The sequence below is a fragment of the Sinohyriopsis cumingii genome, unplaced genomic scaffold (assembly GCF_028554795.1).
Source record: "Sinohyriopsis cumingii isolate HCF-2022 unplaced genomic scaffold, ASM2855479v2 utg000938l, whole genome shotgun sequence".
Lineage (NCBI taxonomy): Eukaryota > Metazoa > Mollusca > Bivalvia > Unionida > Unionidae > Sinohyriopsis > Sinohyriopsis cumingii.
Window position 1 is genome coordinate 2,305,508 of NW_028315944.1, and position 26,169 is coordinate 2,331,676.

A 26,169-nucleotide genomic window follows, 5' to 3' on the forward strand; every position below is an offset into this window, starting at 1 on the left:
AGAGGGAGCTAAGCCAGTACAGTGTGAAATATGGGTCACATTTACTTTCTTGTTATAAGGATGTGGTAGATGCACACAATCATCTTGTTTGATGATTCTACCAAAAACAGACTGAAAAATAAACTTAAAACACTATATGTAACTAATTACAGTGAAACATTAAATATGGGTCACAGTGACCTAATTTTCAAATGAGGTTGCATTACTCATAAAGATATATTCCCTTACTAAGTTTCATGATTCCACATGAAAAAATATGTTTAAAGTATACCAAAACCTGAGCTCAGTACGTAAACTTTACAGAACGGTCAGTTAATGTTAATGTATGTTCTAAGTTAGCCGCTCAAGTTCCCCTCCATGAAACCCACTCCAAACTATTGTCCAGTATCTAGCAAGAAAGAATGGTTGAAATGGTGTAAACCATTACATATGTTTCTGATTTACAGATGCCAACACTGGGATAGAACACTAGCTCCCCCTGACTTCACAAATGTGAACTATAACATCATGTTAAGAAGAAGGGTTACCTGACTGAATGGATTCTTTCAAATATGACCGGGACTCGAGTAAGTACTTCAAATTCGCTGGGGTATTGCTTCTGAAAGTCCTCAGCAACACGAAACAAATCTACAAAGGTTGAATCCCTCCCCCCTTCACAGTGTTGTCAAATCTGTCGTCATGCAACCAAGAGAAGCAAAATGAAATAAATAATGAAAAAAGTAAGTACTTGATTTATTATTTATTAGTTTTGCTGTTTACTTCCCCAGAAATAGCATTAAAGTCTGTTTCAAAAGGATCGAGTTTGCACATTATTTCAGTTTGATAAAAAACAAACAAAACATAAATTCACCAAAACAAAATTGATAACTGCATATCTAACAATAAAAGAGCCCAATTATTTTGAGCAGGTACAATGATTCATAGCAGAAGACAGCCAACTCTGAAATTTCTCTATTTTGTCATTTTTACAACTTTGTGAGTAATTTTCTGCAAGACACTGTGCTAGATAAATATGGTTACATATTTTAAAAAGCTTAATTTTTATGAAACTGATAATCTCCTTCAAATATCTCTGTTCCTTCTTTTTTACATGTTTAGTGAGTTGCTGTTTGGCAATTTCAACCTTTTCATAAGCTGTCAAACAAAGGCAGTGCCCATCTTGCACAAACCTTCTGAGCTTCAGATGATTCTTCATCTGAAGAATTAATTCCTGTAATAATAAAAATATTTTCCACTAGGTATCAAGTATCTTCATCAACTGCCCTTTCATAGTAGCCACTTCTCACTCACCAAGCATAGGCAACCACCATCCAGTGATTCATTTTCCATGGATTGAAGACTATCTTTAAAGGATGAGACCACTTCAGAATTGTGTACATGACAGAGAATTACAGTCTTATATGTACTTCATTCAAGTTGGCCTCTATGTTAGTCAGAGAATACTCTAAGAGTTCCCGGATTTTACAGTATCCTCTTTATTCAGTATTACAAATCTTCTACTTTTCAGACATTTTTAGTCCATTGTCATTTTTACCTAATAGTTTTGTCACACACATAATTTTACATTATCTGGCTTGCTTGTTCATGTAAATGCTGATCATTTTTATAGAGCATTATTTTGCTTATCTGTCGTTGTTAAATCTATTGACAGATTTAAAGCCTAAAACGTAATACAGAACTTTTCAGATACCCCTCTAATTTTTTTCACTCCAAATTGTTAATTTTGAATAGACAAAAGGAAACCCAACATAACTTCCTGTATAAATAGGCACTGTCTTTACAACAAATTGTTCATAATATTCTGTATAAATAGGCACTGTCTTTACAACTAATTGTTCATAATATTCTGTATAAATAGGCACCGTCTTTACAACTAATTGTTCATAATATTCTGTATAAATAGGCACTGTCTTTACAACTAATTGTTCATAATATTCTGTATAAATAGGCACTGTCTTTACAACTAATTGTTCATAATATTCTGTATAAATAGGCACTGTCTTTACAACTAATTGTTCATAATATTCTGTATAAATAGGCACCGTCTTTACAACTAATTGTTCATAATATTCTGTATAAATAGGCACTGTCTTTACAACTAATTGTTCATAATATTCTGTATAAATAGGCACTGTCTTTACAACTAATTGTTCATAATATTCTGTATAAATAGGCACTGTCTTTACAACTAATTGTTCATAATATTCTGCAAAGCATTGTGGTGTATCAGGTATTGAGACACCATTTTAAAGAATTTTCAGTGTCATTAGGATAAAAAGTAGTAGGTCGAAGATGGGTTATGTGCGCATTTCCATACCTTTCCATCCAGCAACCTTTATTACATCCTAAAAACCTTTATACAGCGATTTTTTAGTGTCTCACATGAACCTAAATTGCTGAAAAAGATAGCATCTGTTTCGTATAAAGACGCTTCTAAGAGCAACTATTTATTTTTTACCCCTTGAAAAATGAAATGCCGGCTTAATTGTTATTTGCTATCGCATAACCCATCTTCTACATACTACTGTATAAAACAGACTGTTCTTTTTTTTTTTGAATTAAATATAAACTAAATTTAAATAATGAGCTACAACAAGATATATTTAAAATCCACAGAAGATTTTTCAAGAAATTATTACAAAAGGCTTTTATCCGGAGAGTTGTTTTAAACAAGGATACCAAACTTTAGCAATTTCCCACAATGACAGTGTAAGAATGATATGTATAAATTTAACAGAGAAATGTATTGTTGAATACAGGTCAAAGAAAACAGCAGCATTATTAAATTCTCACAGAAAAATCACAATCATTATTAAATTCTCATATAAAATTGCAAATATTCCCAATATTGTACAGCAGATATAAATATTATTAAATTCTCGTAGAAAATCACTAACATTTCTAAATTCTCACACCAGACACAGGTATTATTTATCTACTGCGGAAAATCACTAACATTATTTTCTCGATCCCCGTGGATACAAATACTTGTTAAATTTCACTATGAAAAAGATCCAGTCAGAACAAATTTAACAACCATTCCTCGGCCCCATGCATATACAAGCATTACCCAATTGTCGCATTAAATTCCCAAATATTTCTAAATTCTCATAGTAGATATGAATATTATCAGATTCTCGCATCAGATATAAGTTATTATTTGTTTCTCACAGAAAATTACAAAGTATTATTAAATTCTTGCAGCAGATATAAATATTTCTCAACTCCCACAGTAAATTAACAAATATTTCTCAACTCCCACTGCAATTCACAAATATTTCCAACTCCCACAGCAAATTCACAAATATTTCCAATTCTTGCAGCAGATACAAATATTTTCTTTGTTTGTCATGGAAAATCACCAACTATTATTAAATGTTCCAGCCTAACAAACATTTCTCAATCCGCCGTGGAATTTTACCAGCAATTATTAAATCCTCACGCAGATACAATCATTTCTTTGTTTGTCACGGAGGTCTCCAACATTCTTGGTGTTGCTGTGCTGCGCAGAAAAAAATATAAACATTTGTCAACTCTGTGTCATACGCACACATATCAGAAACAACAATATAATTATTTTTTGTTTGTTGTAAAACTAACCCTGTTGTAATTTATTCGTTGTTGTGTGTCCCTCAAACATAATATCTTTTTTTTTACTGTCGTTGAAAAAAATCATCACACAATAAAAAAATAAAATTGCTTTTTATGAAGTAATAATATGTTTTTTACGCTGCGCTTATGTACTTTGGCCCATGCAGTGTGGCAGTTTATAGTGATGTCTAGCACTGAGGCATCATGCCGCAGACATGTAGCATGATCTCCCACCTAGTCACATTATCCTGACACCAGGCCAACAAGTCCTAACACTAACCTCTTAATGCTGAGTGCCAAGCGAGGCAGCTGTTAGTACCATTTTTGTAAGTCTTTGGTATGACTCAGCCGGGGATCGAACCCACAACCTCCTGCATCCGAGGCGGGCGCTCTAACCACTAGGCCGCCGAAGCGGTTGTTATGTTGTGCAATGTTGGCAAAATGATAGTCCTACATGTAAGACCTATCACATGTTATTATGTTTTAGTGTACACAAAAGTCAAAACATAAATAACAGCATCGAGGTCTTACATGTAGGACTAGCAAAATAATTAAGATGGTTTGTAAATGTATTTTTTAATTGGCAAATTGTATGCAAAGATACAAGTCCACATTGTCAAGAAATTAAGTGCAATTTGTATTTTTACAACAACAATAATCTCATTATCAAATTGCAAAAAAAGAACAAATCACATTTTAGTTAACGCATGTGTGTGTGTGTGTGTGCATGTGCATGTGTGTGTGTGCACACTAGAGAGAGAGATGAAAAAAATTGTCTGTGTAGAAGACCGTATTTATTCAGGACGGGTTTTATTTGTAGCTTTATGCAAAGAAAAAAAAAAGACCGTATTTTGAGTTACCTGATGATTGTGATAATCCTCATGTACTACGACCCGACTATATTCCATTATCAATAAACACCGCTAAATCAACAATTCATTCTTGTTTTAATTATGATGTATGTGGTCACAACAACCACATAGCTATTCAGTGTTATTTACAAGGTAATTAAACATGCTTAGCACTTTTGGTTATTCCAGTTGAAACCAGATTGAAGATAAGAACCGACAGAATAGGTCAAATCAGTGAGGCTGCCAGAAAGGAAATGATGCTCTCTTGAGGGAAATGAAAATCTGTCAATGTGCTGTTGAAGCCGTTGTCCATACAGAATTTGTTATAAGGACAAGCGATCATATGCATTACTTGTTATTCAAATTCGCCAATAAAGATAACAGAGGAGTATATCATCTAATAGATTTGCAATAAAATGTTAATTATATCCACGTCAAAACAGAACAACACTTAAAAGAGAGTATATGTGTATATATATGAATCAATATAACAGAGTCTGTGATTTTCAAATTTATGATAGAAAATGACAAGGTTTTTATATTTTACATTTGTATGACTACCGGTATAATGAAACAATAAGACTAGTTCACCAAGGGTCTGTGGTCTCATGTACTGAGATGTAAATTTTGTTGTATAAGAAAACATCAAAGGGCTTCTGAACTCATTTTAAAATGCATGTGGTGTTTTGTTATGGTGACGAACTTTATAAGGAGAACTAATTAATGATAATATTTAAAGATATGTTTTGCGAAGTCCTTTGTCTATTTGTTAATAAGCACCAGTATATATTATAATGACAATACGAGAGCTTATGCATCAATCATTGTATTTTCTCACCAACAATCAATTATTAACTTTTGTAAAAACAAAATGGCAATATGGTATTATCGATCTTTTTTGCAAACATGTATCTTCTTAGCAGAAATTGTATGTTTGATAATTTAATGGATTTTTTTAAAAATACAAAATGATATTATGAAAACTTATCATACATTAAACTAATTATGATTTTGATAACTGGATTATGTACAAAAAATTAAAGGGTATGAAAAAATACATGTACATGACTTACGGTAGATTTCCAGTGAACACGTAGATACAACACCCATACTTCTTAACTGAGTACAGACCTTTACGAATGAAGTGCAATATACCTTGGAAGCAACTTTTGCTGGCAGTCTACTTACATAGACTTACTGAATGATATGTGTCTATAAATGTCAGCTATCAGGGGACCTGACTTACTGAATGATATGTGTCTATCAATGTAAGCTAACAGGGGACCTGACTTACTTAATGACATGTGTCTATAAATGTCAGCTGATAGGGGACATGACTTACTTAATGACATATGTATATAAATGTCAGTTAACAGGAGACCTGACTTACTGAATGACATGTGTTTATCAATGTCAGCTGACAGGGGACCTGACTTACTAAATGATATGTGTCTATAAATGTCAGCTATCATGGGACCTGACTTACTGAATGATATGTGGCTATAAATGTCAGCTATCAGGGGACCTGACTTACTGAATGACGTGTCTATAAATATCAGCTATCAGGGGACCTGACTTACTGAATGATATGTGTCTATAAATGTCAGCTATCAGGGGACCTGACTTATTGTATGACATGTGTCTATAAATGTCAGTTAACAGGAGACCTGACTTACTGAATGACATGTGTCTATAAATGTCAGCTATCTGGGGACCTGCCTTACTTAATGACATATGCATATAAATGTCAGCTAGCAGAGGACCTGACTTACTGAATGATATGTGTCTATAAATATCAGCTATCAGAGGACCTAACTTACTGAACGACATATGTCTATAAATGTCAGCTAGCAGGGGACCTGACTTACTGAATGACATATGTCTATAAATGTCAGCTAACAGGGGACCTGACTTACTTAATGATATGTGTCTATAAATGTCAGCTAACAGGGGACCTGACTTACCGAAGACAGTGTACAAACTGTAACCCAGGAGTAGTGTCATAGTATGCAAGGTCCATGTGTATTGGTAGCTAAAGTGTGGAGTATGCGAAATTGGAAGGTGTGGATTCATGGACAACATCAAAAACCTAGGAAATGAAACAGTAACCTCTTAAAATCATTCATATCCATAGCATCCCATTTCTATAGCAACCATATCTATAGCAACCAATTTTGGATGAAATGGGAATTCACTCCTGTTAAAACTGTTAGTTTCATTCTATCTTAGCTTCATTTTAAAATGTTGGAATATTGGTACAAAAAAAGTATATCTGAGAAAAATGGAAGCAATATTTCAACATCTTCGTTACAACCATTAAGAGCAAGACTAACAAGTTTCTGTACAATGCTGAAGATTGGTTTCTCTATGTCTGCTTATATCAAGCTGTTCTCTGGGAGGTATTGGAACTAACCTATCAAGACATCTTAAACAGAAGAGTTCATGAAAGATATTAGTCACCACCATACTCAGTGGGAATGATTTACTAATGATGTTGGTTGGACATTGCTGGAAACCGTGGGAGAAAATTTCTTACTCTTTTTATCTCAAGTGACTGTGTGTGATATGATTTCCTTGTTTCTCAAGAATAAACATAAACAAAACTGCATCATCAACAAGTCAATTAATTAAGTCCTATAGATCAATGAAAGTGACCTCTAATTGATCAATAAGTGACTTTGTTGGAAGCAAACATTTGTTAGGCTCTCTTAGTAAGCATACAAGGTCATGTTAGGTCACCCTTCTGAGACTTTTACTCAGGCTCGTAATGATTTATTTAAGTAGTATTATGCATATTTCTCAGAAATGATTAAAAATTGTGATCTGCTAACTGCATTGGCTTCAGATCTAGCTGGTTCTAAAATATTCTCAACCCAGAGATCACAGGTAACCCATAAAATATTGAACTCATGACAATATATTATCATGAACTGATGTCAGTGTTGTATTTTTGATATGATAAGTGGCATATCTAAAATAAATATTAGTTTCTACCCCTTGATCAAGGTTGTTTGTTTTTTCTTTGTTAATTTAAGCAAGTTTGACACGTACTGTACCATAAATTGTCCTCTGTGCGGGAGCAACTTTTTCAACAACCTGGAAGAGAAACAGCAGGAAAATATAAATACTTTCCAAACTGATTTCATCAATGACAAAAAAGTGAGCAGGAAGCCTCCGATTTCATAATTATAAAATTAAGCATAATAAGCTTACTACTGAAGGAATGTAGCTCAATATACCTGCATATTATTGAAACTATTTAAACTGTTCCGCTAAAGTTATTAATTCATAAAACTGAAAGGAACTACTTTACAAACGAGTTTCTAATGTTTCTTTATTTAGCCAGATAGTTACATAAAGCTAACAGTTAGTGATCTTATTACAAACAGCTAAATTATCAGGAAAGTTTAATGTTGGTTTGAACATCTCCTAAATGATCTATTAATTTCCACATGCAAGCATGTAAACCTGTGTGGTTACTGTATTACCCTAATGGTGTACTGATTTCCGCATTCATGCAATCTTCTTGTATCCATTAATAGTATTTGTAAACAATATATTCACATAAAATAATACGTGGGAAAAGTTGTCTATTTTTTTTTATTGAGTAGACGTCATTGGTTTGGAACGTTAATCTGTTGTACTATTTCTCACCTGTAGGATTGTCAGTTTCTCTGTTGGAACATTTCTCATCATACAAATTCCGTAATCATTGATGTACCTGAGCCATCTTTGGAAATATATGAAGAAAGACATTTTACAGTGTCAACAAACATTTATTTGCATAGTTTGACACAATAAAAATATTTCACTTTTACACAGGGTACAACTATAATTTTCATCCTGTGGTATTAATTTATCCTATCACGTTAACCTTGGGCCCAATTTAGTAAAGAATGCAGATGTGACAAACTAGTGTATCTTTCTTTGTCCTACTTATATGTTGCTACAATACAGCAGCCAAAGAATATACATTTGCCAACAGAAATTCATTATTCTCATTATTTTCACTAATAAAACGAAGTTCTACAGACACCATTCTTTTGTGTACCAAGACCCACCTAACTGGAACAAATTGGCTGTTGAACTTAAACACAATGACACTGTCCTTTCATTCAAGAGTGCTTTTAAACTGATCAATTTCAATTGCAAAAACAGACTTAAGACATAGCAATGTTTCATTAGCTTGGATATTTTGCAGCATCATTTTCTTTGTAATTCAATGGCGTTTGTTTTCGTAAAGTTGTCTATATTTGTCTTTATTTACTAACTAATATAATTGTAAAATAGAGTTTCTAAAGATTATGAGCTTACAAAGTCCTTATTATCATTATTATTATTATTATTATTATTATTATTATATCAGCATCAAGGTTATTTCAAGAACATGAAGGTGTATTGTGATAATCAATAATCATCATCGAAGTAAAATTTTTGTTATGGATGTCTAGTACAATACCATGATGTGTATCTTGTTAGTAGCTTACTTGTACATCCCCTTGTCTGACGCATTCACCTCTTCATAGTTTACTTCTGGAATTGTCTCCCCCTGGAAAAGATAAAATGTTTAACCATCATGATCGACATTCTTTGACAATGAATCACCAATGCAACAAATAATATACAAAGAGCAACAATAGTCATGTCCTAATCCACTACTGAAACGTAATATTGATTAAAGACTCTTTATAAGCACTTTCACATCACCAGAATCATTAAAGTCTCAAGGTCTTAAACATAGGTGAAACAATTGTTGTGTACTTTAGGTTTTGTGAAGTTCTAAATTCCAAAACCAAATGATTTCAGAAGATTACACATCTAAAACTAGCTGGAACTATTTTGTTCAGTTTACTCTATCCTTTACCTTCTCCAGGAAGAGGGGTGTGGTCAAGTGATATCAGGTTGCCAACGCATCTGGATCATATCTATTGACCCTAAGATAATCTAGTCCAATGGTTCCCATGTGACTCGTTGGCCTCCACATCAGTGACATGGTAAGGCCATCATCTGAAACAAAGAAAGGCAAATAAAATGTCTTGACGATATGGTTGTTGTTGTTGTTGTAGGGTTTAACGCCATTTTTCAGCACACAATAGGCTATACATGGCGGCCAGTATTAACGGTGGAGAAGAACCCGGGAAAACCCTGGAAAGTACCACCGACCCACAAGAAGCTAGTGGCAAGCTTTCTCACATACCCACATTGGCTGAATCCGAGACTCGAACTCACACAGACAGAGGTGAGATGGCAATGATCCATAACTGAGAGCGCTTTAGACCACTCGGTCACTCTGGGCCCCTTGACGATTTGGTGAAAATATTTCAAAATGGGATATTATAAACTATAAGACACCTAGAATCAATAAACATGGCCATCAATCCCATCTTATGTGCCAAGGAATGTCGACAAAAAAGTGAGAGTGGTATTTCATCTTATCCATGGAAGAATACTACAATCACACTTGACAGTGGGTAGTCCAGTTTAAACAGACATTCTTTTTTTTTAAATGTCAAGTGTTGAAAATTAAAATGTGTGGTTCGACCAGTTTTTCACTTTTCTACTGTTATTTGGAACCAGAAAGCTTTCTTGTTGATGCAATTATCCCAAAGAATAAAAGACAAAATGATGGGTGGACTATATATAAAATCAGTCTGTTGGGCAATGTTGGTTGCAACACAAAACACTGTTGACAGAAGCTTAATGGCTCAGAGTTGTGTGTGTGTGTGTGTGTGCATGCACATGTGCATGTGTATGTGTGTGTGTGTGAATGCATGTGTGTGTATATATACAAGAGAGGAATATTTCAGACATGGTAACAATAAAAAAATTAGTAGTCTTTAAGCACTCTTGCAGACATGCTATCTAAAAGCAGCATTATGAGCAAGCTAATGGACAGACAAAATGATGATGTGGGCATTGTAGTGAGGAGGTAAAACTAGATTGTAATGAGGAGGTATAACTAGATTTTTCACTTTACTAGACAAGGAGGTTCAAAATTTGTAATATAACTAGTGTTTGTCTTACTGGATACTAAGGCCTTCTCCAGGACAGTTTGATGATCTAACTCTTCCACCCGAATGAGTTTCATGTTGTTGGCAGCTTGCAGACACTTTGGACACTGACAGCTGACTCTCAGCCATAAGCTGTGGTACCTGCAATGTAGCAAGCTGATGATGATCTCGAAAATCAATATACCAATATAAACATATACAGATACATAATGTCTTCAGCTTTTAACAGATTAGTTGTCTGTAAATTGATATTGGCTTTCTTTACTGGTAATATCACTGAAACATTTGCTTGTGAAAGAGGGAAGTGTATGGCAGACACATTCGGCACATGCTTTATCTAGACAAGCTTGAAGGTATTAATAGTAGATCCCTCAACTACTTGAAATTGTAGACCAATATAAGAGTCAACAACCTAATGAAGAAATGTCATTTTGTGCAGATCCTACAGTAATCTTCCGCTTGCAAACATGTCTTCTGGTGGTTAGCTTTTTTCCAGCTCTAGGAGATCTTTTTCTGTGTTGTAAACACACCTAAACATGTACACCTTGTCTGCATCTACTCTTACTCTCATGTTGATCACACTGGGTTATTTTTCCCCAGCCAATCTCTATTCATATTCTTGTTGATCTCCAACTAACTTTGTCACTCTTATTTGAACGTCTTCTATCAGGAAATGGTCCTTGCTAAATCATGGTATCCAGGATGCATTGCAAGACATAAAGATTAGGCAGTGTCCACTCAAAGATTAGGCAGTGCCCACACAAAGATTTGGCAGTGCCCACTCAAGGATTAGCCAGTGCCCACTCAAAGAATAGGCGATGCCCTTCTCACTAGCCTCAAGATACTACAGGCTTTATTCATTGGGATCTCAGTAAATTTAGGGAATTTAATTTCAGATCAACTTTAAATCTCACATATTTATATTTAGCTGCAAGTTCAATATATATATATATATATATATATATATATATATATATATATATATATATATATATATATATATATATATATACATATATATATAGCTTCTGGATCTCTTGCTGTATTTTTGGGCTCAAGCTTGCTTCCAACAAGTGAATGAAAGGTCATGTCAACCTTTTGGCCTCCTTAGCAAACGACTTCTCAACATCACACATTGCTTTGTAACAAGCCCACTTTGCTTGGGTTCTGGCCTTATGAGAATCCTTTCCTTTTCTGGTACCTATAATAATAAAACACTGCTATGCTTTCCTCCTTTTTTAACTTTTACATCAAGGGCTACTTCGTTTTGAAAATTTGGGAGTACAAATATTTACAGATGACTAAATCTTCAGCAGACCCAAGTTTTAAGTCCATCTTTACCTTGTATAATACACCGAATGTTGTTAATATTCTTTGCATGCAATGGTCACCTTTCAATTAAATATAAATTTCTCTAGAAGACTCAATGATATCCGTATAGCAAATTAAGTCAAAACAATGCATCTGAAGGAGACTCCTACCCAAGGGTGCTACATGCACAAGATTACCATATTTCTCTCCTTCATAAACACTAGGTCAAGTATACTTGCTGCTCAAGTTGGGCCAACATGTTGGTATAAACAAAGAAACTCAAACAGCATCCAAAAATACCAAAGCTATCTGTGTTATTTGTGTAGAGATGTCTGGGGCACTATGAGGCATACCATTACGAGATAGGCTTATACTGTCAGTCACTCTGGGGCATAAAGTTGTCCACAGACTATTGGGAATAAGGAGAATTGAACATAGGACTGATTTATGCCCAATATTGCCCTAGAAATGTAGGGTCAGTAGGTGCCTCAGATGCATAAGGGGAAATTTAATATTAATATTTGGATCTACAATTTAAAACACATTGACAACCCAGCAAATGAAATAGAATTTCCCAACACATACATACACTGTCCAACACCCACATTTTAATTACAGTCCACACTATCCAGCACCTACATTTTGTATCATTATCCAAACACACACTACTACTATCCAGCATCTGCTTTTCAATTATGATTCAAACAGACACAGAAACCTACCATCCAACAAAATTGGTAGGGGTTTGTATAAACACAAGAGAAGTAAGTGCTTACAGGCACACTACTATACCCTTACACATATACTATCACACAAAAGAGAGAAGGATTTAAAGGGTTTAAAGTTTTAGTTGTTAATAACAGAGACATGCACAAAATCATAAACAAACGCAATGTCGTGGCAACATCATAGGTGATACAGTTTTTTAGCGATCTGGGTGGTCATGAAAACGATCATTTGGTTTTCTGCCACCACTCTCTTTAGTAGTCATGCCTCTGAGTTTTCAGGTTGTTAACAAAAGACCACACATCTTTGTCCCCAGTTTGTTTGTTTTTCCTCCAAAAGGTCATCATGGTGGCCACAAACCTTCGCAGAGACCACAAACCTAAAACAAGGCTCGTTGACCTCACTCTCCCTGTCTGTGTTTTCCTCCAGCATACAATAAAGATGACTGACACAAATACACTATACCCAACAAAGATGTACTTTTATCAAGACGGCGGTTATAATTTTTATTTTTTGTCTTTTGGATGAGAAATACAAAGACACAACAGCAAACACAAGTTATTGCAAAAAGATTTGTATATCACTTTTCTAGAGATCTGAGTGGCCCTGAAAAGGGCTGTTTTGTTTTGGTGAGTGTTCCTGGGAGGACTTCCATATCCTACCATTGGCCTTTTCACAGCACATGGTCACCAGTTTTCAAATTTTAACATTACGAGAAGTTCTCAGTCTCCATTTTGCACCCCATCTCTTATCATTCTTGTTGTTATTGCCACTGTTGCTGCTGCTTTGCCTCTCCTCTGTCCCTTTAATACTTTCTTCACACAGGAGATTTTTTATTATGTCCAATGCCATTTTAAAGAAGATGGCTTTCTTCTGGTTAGCACTATTCTACATAAGTTTCTACTTGATCTGGTGTAAACGAGCCATAGCTTCAATCATTGTTTGTGGCTGACGAGTTGACAGTACGTGGCCAAACTTGACTTCAAATGATCTAAAGCACTGTCATTTTGCTAGCGATGCACACTACGCTTTTTGAGCTAAAGAAAAGAAAAGTGATAACCAAAATGTTCACAAAACCATCTTCCTATTTTATCATAAGTTCGTGAGTACTCACTATCAAAACATGTTACCAAATGTTCTAAGGGAAATCCAAGACTGCGTCGATAAAGAACATACTCAAAATGTTGTCCACACACCCTGGAACCTAATCCTTGAAATTTCACATTATTGAATTAAATCAATACGGCATTTATTCTCATAAACTATATGATGTCATCCAGAGGTAATCCATCACAAACAAAATATTCCACACTGTCGTCCTTGGCAAATTAGACAGCTACCCGATTGGTTCATAGACGATGTCGTCTTTATTAATGACATAGGCCAGAAAATCTTTAGGTTTGCAATGGAAAAGGTCATCTTTAGCACACATTATGTGATTCCATGAAGCTGTGTGTCGCTTGCAAGTCTCCAGGTATCCATTCTTCTGGGTTTTTTTAAAAATCTTTCTCATGAAATGATAAGTCATCCATTCACAATTGACTTTTTTCCTTCAAAAGGTTTTGTCAAGTAAATTGAGGAACGGATGGTCTCTGTACTCTGTTGCTAGAGAGCTTCGTTTCATTTGGTCTCCAGAGAATTTAATGGAGATATAAAATTGCCACGCAAGACTTTGTCTCTTCTGAAATGGGAGTCTATGCCTCTTCCAACTTTTCTTCTTGACTTATCATTCATTTATCGTGCTGGTTCTGATTAGGATGAATGATATGCATCGGTAAGAATGTTCTCAAGTTAGACCTGTAATTTTTTTCAGCCAAGTCACGAGCAAAACAAGCGGATAAATGTTGTTCTTGTTCTGGTTATTTTGAATATCATGACTGTTTTTGTCTTATTGTTCTGGATCAAAAATATACCCATCGTCTATCTCCATATCTCTTCGTGTTTCATTCTTTTTCTTTTTGAATAATCTCGGATCACATGTCTCAAACTGGATTGAAGATGACATTCATTGTGTTTGCCAGGGCTATTATAAAGTTAAGTTCCACGCGAAACTGGCCCGATTTTACAGGGTGGAAAAAATCCTTCGTTACTGCCTCGGATTGGAGTGAAATCAATTCCCAACAAGGTATATCCTCCCGTATAATCGGTGCACGAAATAGCGTAGCTGCTGTAAATGCCAGTATTAAGGCTTCAAAAAGGGTCAAGTAAGATCTCAAGTAATGTTTCTAGGCCAAATAAGGTTCAAATGGATATTTGACCATTACGAGTGACTTCTGTCTTTAGACACGTTGAAGTGTTTGAACACAAAATGAGTCTGATCGAACAGTCCGCTTCTGATGATGCTGATGAGTAATCATTCGGGTAGCTGTCCCTTGAAAACAATATCTTCAACCTTGGATCGGAGTCCTGCCTACGCAATGGTGAAGGTTTTCGTTTCCACTCGTCGAATCGGATACGCAGCAGCCATTCTGCTCAGAATTTGATTAATTAGGTCTGGCTTCCTCGAAGATGACTTTGTACTTGTTAGCATTGGCCATCAAATGGAGTACTGTGCTACTTCGATTCAGTCCCAGGTGTACCTCCATTCCATTTAAGAAATATTTGTCTTGCAAATACAATGTGAAATGTAAACGATGCATCAGTTCTAAACTGCGTCCATGTTTAATTTTGTTTCGACGATAGTTAAATCAATCAGTGTAATCTGCATCATTATCTGTAATCAACGCTATCGTTCAACTTTTACAGTGTGTCAGGTTTCCATACCACGGAAGCATCCAGATGTGTGCTCCTGGCTTCCTTTCCGTAGGTCAGAAGATTTTCCAGGTACGCTCGTTAAGGGTAAGTACCCATGCTGCTGCTCTGTAATTTGTTATTCAAGTACAAATCCACTATGCCCCGAACAACGAATACATGAAATTATTGAAGGGAGTTACTCTGGCATTGACGTCTGGATTGAAATTGTCTATTTTGAGGACTTTTACTTCAGGCACAAGTGACTGCTATTCAGATCGAATCTGTTTATCCTTTGATTTCAAATTCGATAGGACTGAGGTAGTCATAAGCGACACAGGATGAAATTCTGACCATTGGGATTCTGCATCGTAACCATCGTTGGTGGCATGGCAAACAGATTTAGTTTTGACTTGGAACATTCGTAAAAATCTCGGTGCATCATTTTCTCTGACAGCTCCTGTTCTTCTGTTCTTATTCCTTTTTTATAATCTGTTTATAAAATAAAATTGTTTCGACGTACGTCAGTTTCTGCCTCGTCCTTGTTATGGCATGGATTAGGTAATGCATTCGCCAGAAGTGTGAAGCTATTTTGCAGGGATGTCTAGGCAACCCAAAAGGTCTTTTCAGTTTGAAGCAAATCATTATTCCTGCTTCAAGAAGGTTTCTTCAGGACTTTGTAGATGTTGACTTTTAAAAGAAAATGTTATCCTGCGTCAATGAGGCCTCGTTTAAAGCCTACAGCCCTCTAGTCACCATTGGTTTTAAGATAGGTGCTACCGTAGGTAAAGCTGGGTTAAACATAACCTAAGCCATGTCTTCGTTGTCGACCAACTCCTTATTACACAGGAAACACGTTTTCCAATTCAGTTGAGAAGCTTTTTCTAAAATGTAGCATTACCGTGACATTTCCTTTTGATAAACGAATATTTTTCCTAGATCTTCTTTTATAATAGTGTTCAGACTCAAATTTCGACTTACTAACGGGAAGATAATGAGATTGTACAAATTCAACGTGATTTTGATACATTTCTCCACATTCCTTGTAGCAAAGATGGCTGAATCCACTTTGTAAAAATCTGAATCTAAGCATGTGAATGACATTATTTCCAACCACGATGTACTTCACCACATCAGAGAATACAAACAATAGATTGAGCCATTCGTTCATTTCCACAGGGTAGCGAAAAACTTGGAGAATCGATCTTGTTCTAAACGTCTTTCACAGGAACGAGAGCAGTGCATCCAACCAGAATAGAAAACACAACAGGAGCGAGAACAGTGCATGCAACCAGAATAGAAAACACAACAGGAGAAAAGTAATGTACATTCTACAGCAGTCAAAAAAATGTATTTTTAAGACGATGAGCAATTTTATCGTACACGATCACCAAACCTTTTGCGAACTTTGTCCATGGCTTTGTTAAACTGATCGGTCAAAATAGCTGCAATAGTTTTGACCAGAAGTTGAACATTAAAAATATGAATTCTCGTGGTATATGTGATCAATGCAGTATTGGCTAGTGATGGTTTTTCACATTCATAACTGAGTGGATCGTTTGAACTGCTTGTTGTTTGTTTAAGATATCAACCATTGAATTGATCTTAGATGATAAGCAGGGCCTGTGCAGGATGAATGTTTTCTATCAAAATTACTTCAGGCTTCGTGATCCATTGAATAGCTTGAGGCAATTTGGCTTTGAAAAATAATATAAGGTATTAATGGGAAACATATCCATAGAACCGTCACTCTGTAAGATTAATTAAAACTGGATATTCATAGTTTGATGGTTCTGGTTTCCGAGGATTCGTTCTATGTCAAAGGAAAATGAGTTCCCAAAAGTTCAAATTGTGGTAATTGCGTCGGTAGCATGGCTACAGTTGTTCTTACTGTCCATTGTATATTCAGGTGCTATGACCCTATATTCATAAACTAAGTGTCAGAAAGAATCAAAACCAACAACCTTTGAAAAACTTAACAAATAATTTAATTCTCTAAATTATCAAATACAAATTTATGAGGAACTTGCAGTATTACTACATAAATCCAAAATAATCCTAGAAAGTTCCGCACAAGCCTAAACGAATAGAGTGTTCCGAATGAATTCCAGGTCCTCGAATGTAATGATGATCGAAAACTCTTCATGTATTGCATTGGCTTTGTCCATAACTCATTTGAATAAATACTGAATAGTCTTAGAACGATGTTTAAGTCCATTGAGCACTTTGTAATTCTGATGAATAGACCAACAAATGTCTTCTTACAAATTATATTTAAACACAACATTAAACACATCTAGAGACTGATGTTAACACAAGAACATATAAAATAAGAATTATGAATGAATCTGAATAAGAAATGAATTGCTCAGTCCTCTTCTTACATACATCCTCAAAGGCCTATTACGATTATATGTTGCAATACAACTCCAAGTGACCAACCCCAGTACTTAACCCAGCATTTCACAATACAGCCCACATGGCCTACACCACAGTACTTAAACATATGACTTGACTAGCCAACCCTAAATAACTCTAAAATATTAAATAGGTTTATTATTAGAAAATTGACAGCACCTATTTATAGGTCCTATGCAAATCTACATGCCAAACTGAAATACACAAAATATATACTGTCATATACCAAAATTTACACAAAATATAGATATGAGTAACAAAGGAAGGGCAACGAAGAAGATAACTAAGACAACTTCGTTTTTCAGAGGTTACGTCATCACGTGCACATCCAACGCTTCAATGAAAAGGTTTATCATAATATTTGGCGAGACGTGTTAGCAAGTTTGTGTATATGTGTTGATGTGTTATATATTTCCGCATGTCTTTTATCAAAGTTCTTCGAAAATGCTCCAAGGCATCGACTTTTACTTGAGGATTTTCAGAAGTGAAAAAAAAAATTCCTTTGTATTTTACCATGTTAAAGGATGTCAACCACTTTGTTTCAAAATCAGTTTATAAGCTCACTCTAACCCTGAACAAGCTCTAGAAGTCACAAGAACTAGTGCTATAACTCCGAGCATACGTGATTTCAGCATCAGGCACGCCCATATATATACGAAGTCTTTCTTTCTTTTTTTCAGCTATAGATATTGTACTTAAACTGTTCAGCAATGGTAAACCGTAGAACACTGGTTCGCCTCTATATTCAAAGGGACGTCACACTTCTGCTCTATTCTAATGGGAAGTGTGTGCCTGTGTGATTTGGATTTTTAATGTAGCTTTAACAATTTTTCAGTTATATCGCTACGATGTCTGTAGTGTGGCAGTTTATAGTGATGTTGAGCACGGGGGCATCATGCCGCAGACATGTAGCATGATGTTCCACCCAGTCACATTATCCTGACACCAGGCCGACCAGTCCTAACGCTAATATCTTAATGCTGAGCACCAAGCGAGGCAGATGTTTGTATCATTTTTGTAAGTCTTTGGTATGACTCGGCGGGGGATCGAACCCACGACCTCCCGCATCAAAGGCGGATGCTCTAACCACTAAACCACCAGAGCGGTTCTAATGAGAAGAGAGATCCAGCGCTCTGCCTGAATTTTGCAGCATACATATTAATTAGAGGAACATTTTAATCTGTTTTGATCGAATCCAAGGATATATATATATATATATATATATATATATATATATATATATATATATATATATATATATATAAGGGCATTCATCTATGGTGTCACCTGTTCTCAAGACAACTCAAGAAATATGTGGGTACAACTTGAGCCATCGATCATCATTTCCAACATGCTATTCAACCCAGACTACCTACTTTATATGAAGATATCGTGTTCCATCACCATAATTACGGACATGGCTAACTGTAAGAAAAAGATGTTATGTAGAAGGGTTATCTGAAGAGAGTACTGGTACATGAACCTGCACTGGGACGAAGTTGGAAGAGAAGGACAGTGAAGCGGTATGATATATATAGGATACTGATGTCAGTATATTTTTTCTTCACGTGTCTCTCTCGCCTTTGCAACCTCTCCGGTGGCCTAAGTGGCTAGAACATACGCCTCGGATGCTGGAGGTCGCGGGTTTGGACCTCAGCCGAGTCATACCAAAGAATAAAACTGGTACGAGCATTTGCCTCGCTTGGCGCTCAGCATTAAGAGACTGCTATTATGAATGGTCGGCCTGGTGTCATTATAATGTGACTGGGTGAAACATGCTTCCTGTCTACGGCATAATGCCCCAATGCTAGACATCACTATAAACTGTCAAACTACAGACATCGTAGCGATATGACTAGAAAATTGTTAAAGCTACGTTAAAAATCCAAATCACATACACTTCTCATCTTCGCTAATCTGGATCAGTGACGAATATATCCATGACATAGCTTTCTGACTATGTTTGGGTACATTAACAATGTTTCAAAGTTTTACTGACAGATTCTAGGGTAGCACGTGTTTGACGATATCCACAAACATACACCGGTTACTTTATTTATTTTGTACCTAACAGTTTAATCGATGTCAAAAGCACACACTTGTTCTGGCAAGATGTTATCGGCGAAATAGCGACTACGTTCCAACTTACCACGTGCACGGTGTAATCTAAGATTTAAGAATTATTCATCTTTATAATCTGATTATCAGTGCTTGTCGACTATTTTTACAATTATACATACTCACTATTTGACTATTATACATATTGGTAGGGGTCTTTCTGGTAGTCATTCTTTAAAATTATCGGTACAACTTACTGCTACGTAGCAGAATATAGACTTTTGTCTACCACAAAAGTATATGCGAATGTTTTACCTTGATTTTACTCCATCTCTCCACGTGATCACTAATTGGCGACCATCTTTTTCCACGTCAGTGCTTACAACTTGCTTTTCCCGTGCTGATGCATGCTGAATCGGCTGAAACGGCAAATTCAAGCGCAATCACAATGCAGGAGTAAAGCTGTAATTTATCCGACACCCAGACAGCATGCATTTTTGTATCAACATCAACATTTCATGAACATTTTAACAACTGCAAGTAATTTCAAGGCTTTCTACTGTACTGGGGATGGGGGTGGGGGGAATAATTAGTTCTGAATATATTTTTTTAAATTGTATTTATTTAAATTGTCTTGCAAAACTATTAAATTTTAAACAACTCTAAACATTTATTCTTATGTAGTAAAATATTATTCCCTAGGTTAACTTGCAAATAGTAGAACTCGTCATAAAAATTTCTTTGATAAATAAAACATATAAAATTCACTTTATATTGCATGTATTGTTATTAACATAGTTCGTGCGGCTCATTAAGAGATGCAGAGATACAATAACTGTTTAACCAATCATTTCAGTTGCTGTAACATTGTAACGAGATAGTTGTTCGTAATTTGTAATCTCTGTGTTTCTACTAACACACAGGTACGAGAGAAAATATCCATTATAAATAATAGAAGAAAAGAAAATACTATTCTCCAAGTTATAAAGATCTTTAATTCATTACCATCGAATATAATCTGACGCCATTAACATGCATAGTTGCTTCCTGCCAGCGCTGAATAACGGAATTGTGGCCATCTGAAATAACATTTGCATTCATTTTTTTTTTCTTCTTTCAGTTGAACTGTTACGCAACGTTAAAATTAGTATTACTCAAATTTTGCCTCAGAGGTAATAGATACATAGACCAATACTCCTATTTAATGAAATAAACCATAATTTTTTGGAATTTTATTGCCGGCATCTTCAGACATATCATGTCTTATTTGTTTGTGAATAAACTAAACAATCTGTTTCGTCCATTTGAAATTATATATGATAAAGTCAACGATGTGGACGATTTCACGGAGTCAGAAACGAAACTTTCAAACAAGCACACGAATTAACACGATATTCACAATGTCAACAAAAAACGTACAAACGTGAGAGACGTAGTAATTTGAAAATACCGTTCTGATCATTAAAAATTTATTCAGAAGAAATATTCGTAACTTTTCGCAAATAGAATGGTTCACACCATGACCAAAGCTGTCTATGGTTTATAAAAAATATAGCATAGAAAAGCATATTGAGACCAAGGGCTGTCGCATGTCAGAGGCGTACCATATTACAAGTCTGTTAAAATACCAGATTGGAAAAAACAAATCCAACTGAAACTTTTGGTAGGAAACTAAGAACCTCGGGGCCAATAAGCCAAGAAGGATTATTTCCGCTGTCTAAATGGACTGTCACACAACTGCTGCTTTGCAACTGTTCCCGTGTAACTATTTTGATAGTGTTAGGCTAGCATTCTAAGCCACACACTGTATAATATAGGTCATATTTGGCATCCCTCCAACACCGATATTCAAGTGATATGGCATCAACAGATATCTTCTTTAGCTGGTGATAATAATGATAATAAATATACTTACAACTGAGCATCTTGAATTTCCACCAACTGTAATTCTAAGTTAGTTCTGCAATCCCGAATGACATTTCTTGCAAAACTTGATAAACACCGAAACGTTACTGGAATTTTGAGTACATTTCTCTTATGTTCCGTGTTTAGGCTTGAATAAAATGTAACACAAGAAAGATTGAAAACAACAAGCTTTGAAAAAATACAATAATTTTTTTCACTGGAAAAATTCTGTCAAAATGAAAAAAATATGAACTTATGGTTTTATAGAATCAAATAAAAAAAAATAATCCAAGAATAAAATTTTAGCAGTCCTAATAAAGAAAATGTTCCACTGATCTCAAGTTCAAATCCCGACGAAAAATCCAAGATGGAAGACGATGACGTATGCTGTAACCTGTAGTTTTGAAGTGTATAGTTCCTTGCAGAAACAAGAATTATCACTCCGGTTTTGGAAATCTAAATAAATTTCTTATAAGAACTGTCTTTGATTAAGAATCTCACATGAGCACATGTACTTTCCAGGGAAAAAAAAGAATTAATCCTTTTAAATCCAAATAATTTGAAATAACTCCAATCCTAATACTTTGAAATAACTCTAAACAGCACAACATACAACTTCCAGTGTAACAGCCCAGCTTCTACTGAGAATAACTCTCCAAAACAGAGGTTATGTCGTCTTCTAAAACATAAACAGGGGGTCACGTGATCATGCTCTAGAAGCTTTTAGAAATTAGGTACTTGTTAAAGATCACGTCCACCCAGTGTGGCCCTGAAGAAAACCAATCATTTTACTCTAAGAAATAAATATACACAAAAATTGTTTACGTCTTAAACACTTAGTCCCATCATGACCTCAACAACAACCAATCATTTTAAAGTAAAAATAGAACTTGTTTAAGTGGTTGCTACAAATTTTGAATCAAGGTCAGGATCTAGATCAACACCTGGTGTTCATAAAACGAAGTCACGGTCAAACTATTTTCTGAAAAAAGTATCATCTCTAGTGAATAAGTTTACGTTACAATAGCCTGTAATAAAAAATAATAAAAAAATTAAAACTGACAAACAATTAAATTGAATTAAAAATATATTAAATCAGATATAATTAAATAAAATATACACAATAATTTCCAACCGAAATCTGCACTGAATGGACCCAATAATCCATTCCATCATAATCAGAAAAGCAGGACCAAGTTCGATCAGCAACAAAAAAAACCCCCAAAAAACCACCCCAACAAAATCCGTCCATTCCAGACCAACTGGAAAAGTTGCTGTAAGGCATTCATTCGCAATATGACTCTAAATTTCAAGTTTAAGTAGACCAAAATGACAATTCCTTTTTAAACTACTGTCGAGCGGGCGACAAAGTTCAAATTTCGCTGTGCGGTGCTCTTTGTATTGATGAATATACCATTGTACATTTATTTTTTGATACAACACAAATTCAATTACTTTGTTTCTTGTAGTGTATTTTTTAAAAATAATTAAGCCTTTGGTATAACAAGAAAATGAGTATATAATAAAAAGGTTACTGTATTTGTATGGGAAAATATGAACTCATTGTCTCGGATGAATACTATACTCACAAAGGTCGTGCAGTATTAGGTATAAAGGTACCAGTTGTACCACCCCAGGTGGGTGGAGCTTAAGATGTAGGGAACATTGTATTCAGAAATAGAAAACAACACTGTGATTATTGCACTATGTAAGAGTTGTATTTTCTGTTAGGCTTAAAAAAGTTAAGCCTCTTGGCAACATGTGAGATTATGCTAATTCATATCTAAATCATATTTTGTATTTTATATGATTTTTTAAAATGTGGTACACATGGCTGAAAATGTGACTGTGGTGACTAGATAACTCTTACCCCTGTCTAGTTCCAGCAGAGTTATTTCTCTTAAATGCAATGGAGTACCTGATTTTGTCCTTGTCAAATTGACAATCTAACATTATTCTCTATGACAGTGTGTGACATGCATGCTGAGGTAGGATAGAAATTATATTTCTTTCACAAAACATTAGCATTGAGGTCTCTCAATCTCCGTTCACGTTATTTATTTTTTACTTTACACATGTGCGTGTAACTTAAATGTATTGCACAACTTCAGTATAATAACGGGGCATCAGTCAACATAAATGGAACATGAGTGGAACTTATTTTTTCTGATTTACTGATTTTGTACAAAATAATATACTTTGATCGTAAGCAAATTGACAAGAAGTGATACAAGAGGTCACAAGTCCACCACTAATACTGACGAAAAGTCATAGATGAGGCCACAAGTATACAATAGCAGTAATAGGGGGCACCCTAGGGACAATGGAACTTACCTATAAAGGGTCTTTGGGTTCTTCTATTTTCTCCAGTTCTTCCACCATTTCCTCACTTTCTCGATAATTCCTTTCTTCTTCTTCTTTTCCGTCTCTGGAATTAAGTCAGTATGTCCCATCCATCTAAATTGTTCCTATATCTTCATCCAGTTTTCATTCATTCTTTCAAACTCCTCTTTTTTCTTTCTGTTTTCGTTGTCCTTTCTTTCTTTAGCCCACCTGTCTTTTATCTTCTTTACTTCTTCTTCCAGCACTTTTCTCGTTATTTCTTCTTTTTTCTTTAGTTGGTCTGTCCAATGCAAAATGTCTTCTGAAAAAAACCTGACTTTCATCACATTTTCAAAGTCCTCCTTCAATGTTTCAAGTCTCACATACGGAGGTTGAATGAAAACTCTTAACTTTTCTACTTCCTCCTCTATCATACCTTGTGCCAGGTCCCTGGCTACTTTCATGCTGGTCATTTGACTTGTCACAAAGTCTTTGGTAACTGGATACATCCATTCATGTTCTAGGCTTTCCACCACATAGGAGGAATCCACCATCCAGTACCAACTGTCCTTCAATTTGTTGAACAACTCTATTGTCATCTTCGTTTATTCAATGTTGAATGGCGCGAACAACGAACGCTTTGACTTTATATGTGCCAAGCAAGGACGTAAAGGAAAACATCCCTTACACTCACTTCACATATTATATACAATCCATACAGAAGGAAAGGTAAAAACTATTATATATTATCAAAAAACCACAAATGAACTATCAACACAGAGGCGAAGAGCAAAAACAAACCAAAATATACTAAACACACACGAGAAGGAGAAAAACAAACCCAAATTATACTAGCAAAAACCCAAATATCTACTATCCACAAAGGAGAACGAATACAAACAAAACCAAAATATACTATCCACATAAGAGAAGGATAACAAAAAAACAAAATATACTATCAAAAACCACAATATCTACTATCCACACACGGGAAGGAGAAAAAACAAACCCTCACTTTTTTATCCACAAACCACAAATATACTATCAACTCAAAGGTAAGGAGCAAAACCAAACCAAAATATACTATCCTCACGGGAAGGAGAAAAAACAAACCCTTACTATACTATGCACAAAAACAAAATATACTATCCACACACGGGAAGGAGAAAAAACAAACCCAAATTATACTATAAAAAAATCACAATATCTATTATCCACACAAACGTACACGAACGCTTACAAACCCCAAAAATCTACTATCCACACAAAGGTATGCGCACTTATGCAAACACACACTCTACTATCCACACAAACGTACGCGAGCTCATACACACACACACACACACACACACACACACACACACACACACACACACACACACACAATCACGTCAGTAAAGGACTGAGTGTTTATTATCACACTACTCCACACTCACTCAAATTGGCAATTTGAATAGTCTCTTTATAGAGTATTGGGGTAGCCCTGAGAAGGGCTGTTTTTTCTTCAACTTCAAATACACCAGGCTAATGGTTACATCTCCCGGGAGTAGTGAATAGGGACGATGTAGCCTCAAGGGGACTTTAATGTTAAAATAGGAGGGTTGTACCGTAGCCTCAATGGGAATTTAACATGGAGAAATTTTGGATGGCTTATAGCCTCAAAGGGAATTTAACATGGGAATATGGGATACCAGAGCCTCAATGGAAATTTAACATGGGGGGAATGTTATTTTGTACTATGGCCTCAAGGGGAATTGAACATGGTGGGACTATTTAGCGTCCAGGGAAATTAAACATGGTGGGACTGTATAGCGTCGAGGGAAATTGAATATTTAAAAAAGAAAAAAAGAAATTTAGGTATGAAAGTTAATTTCTTTTCGAGGCATAGGATTGGCCCTGAAAAGGGCCTTTGGTTTTATGTTAACATACCATACTGTTAACATAGAGGGCACTGCTTAGGTCTCCTTCTTTTCCTTAAACTCTGTCTCACTTCTGGGCCTTAAATCAAAACCGTCTTTAATCAACCATGTCTTTCTACGTAGATTCTAAACATCATTGAAGAGACGAGAGTAGAGGATTCCACGTCGGTCCACATCTTGGTGAACAGAACAGGTGAAGAAATGCAGCAAACTGTGGTTATTTATAGGGAAAGGGAGGATCGAAACGGATTGAGTTCATTGACCAATCCAAACACGCGTTACAAAATTCAGTTACCATTTGCCCAATCGGAAGAGAGCAGTCCGTGA

General features: G+C 35.4%; 1 protein-coding gene across 4 annotated transcripts; it reads right to left on the reverse strand.

Annotated features, from left to right (window-relative positions):
• Window positions 1–726: 726 nt before the first annotated feature.
• On the reverse strand, window positions 727–25,250 carry LOC149773004 (uncharacterized). Of its 4 annotated transcripts, none has more exons than XM_089946966.1 (8): window positions 20,702–20,900; window positions 20,012–20,115; window positions 10,467–10,594; window positions 9,307–9,449; window positions 8,930–8,991; window positions 8,097–8,172; window positions 7,494–7,538; window positions 727–3,497 (listed from the first exon to the last, which is right to left on the reverse strand). In XM_089946966.1, exons 1-4 carry the CDS (start codon window positions 20,795–20,797, stop codon window positions 9,340–9,342), a joined length of 438 nt encoding a protein of 145 aa, XP_089803092.1. In that variant the 5' UTR covers window positions 20,798–20,900; the 3' UTR covers window positions 727–3,497; window positions 7,494–7,538; window positions 8,097–8,172; window positions 8,930–8,991; window positions 9,307–9,339. The 4 variants fall into 4 exon arrangements, with proteins under 4 accessions (XP_089803092.1, XP_089803091.1, XP_089803093.1 ...); XM_089946965.1 differs by having other exon boundaries at window positions 727–3,502; XM_089946967.1 differs by lacking the exons at window positions 727–3,497; window positions 10,467–10,594; window positions 20,012–20,115; window positions 20,702–20,900 and adding an exon at window positions 6,407–6,531 and having other exon boundaries at window positions 9,307–9,381.
• Between the last annotated feature and the right edge of the window lie 919 nt (window positions 25,251–26,169).

Bases quoted from the DNA above. Each gene is read 5' to 3' on its own strand.
- LOC149773004 (XM_089946964.1), bottom strand. From the start codon at position 24,522: ATGACAATAGAGTTGTTCAACAAATTGAAGGACAGTTGGTACTGGATG.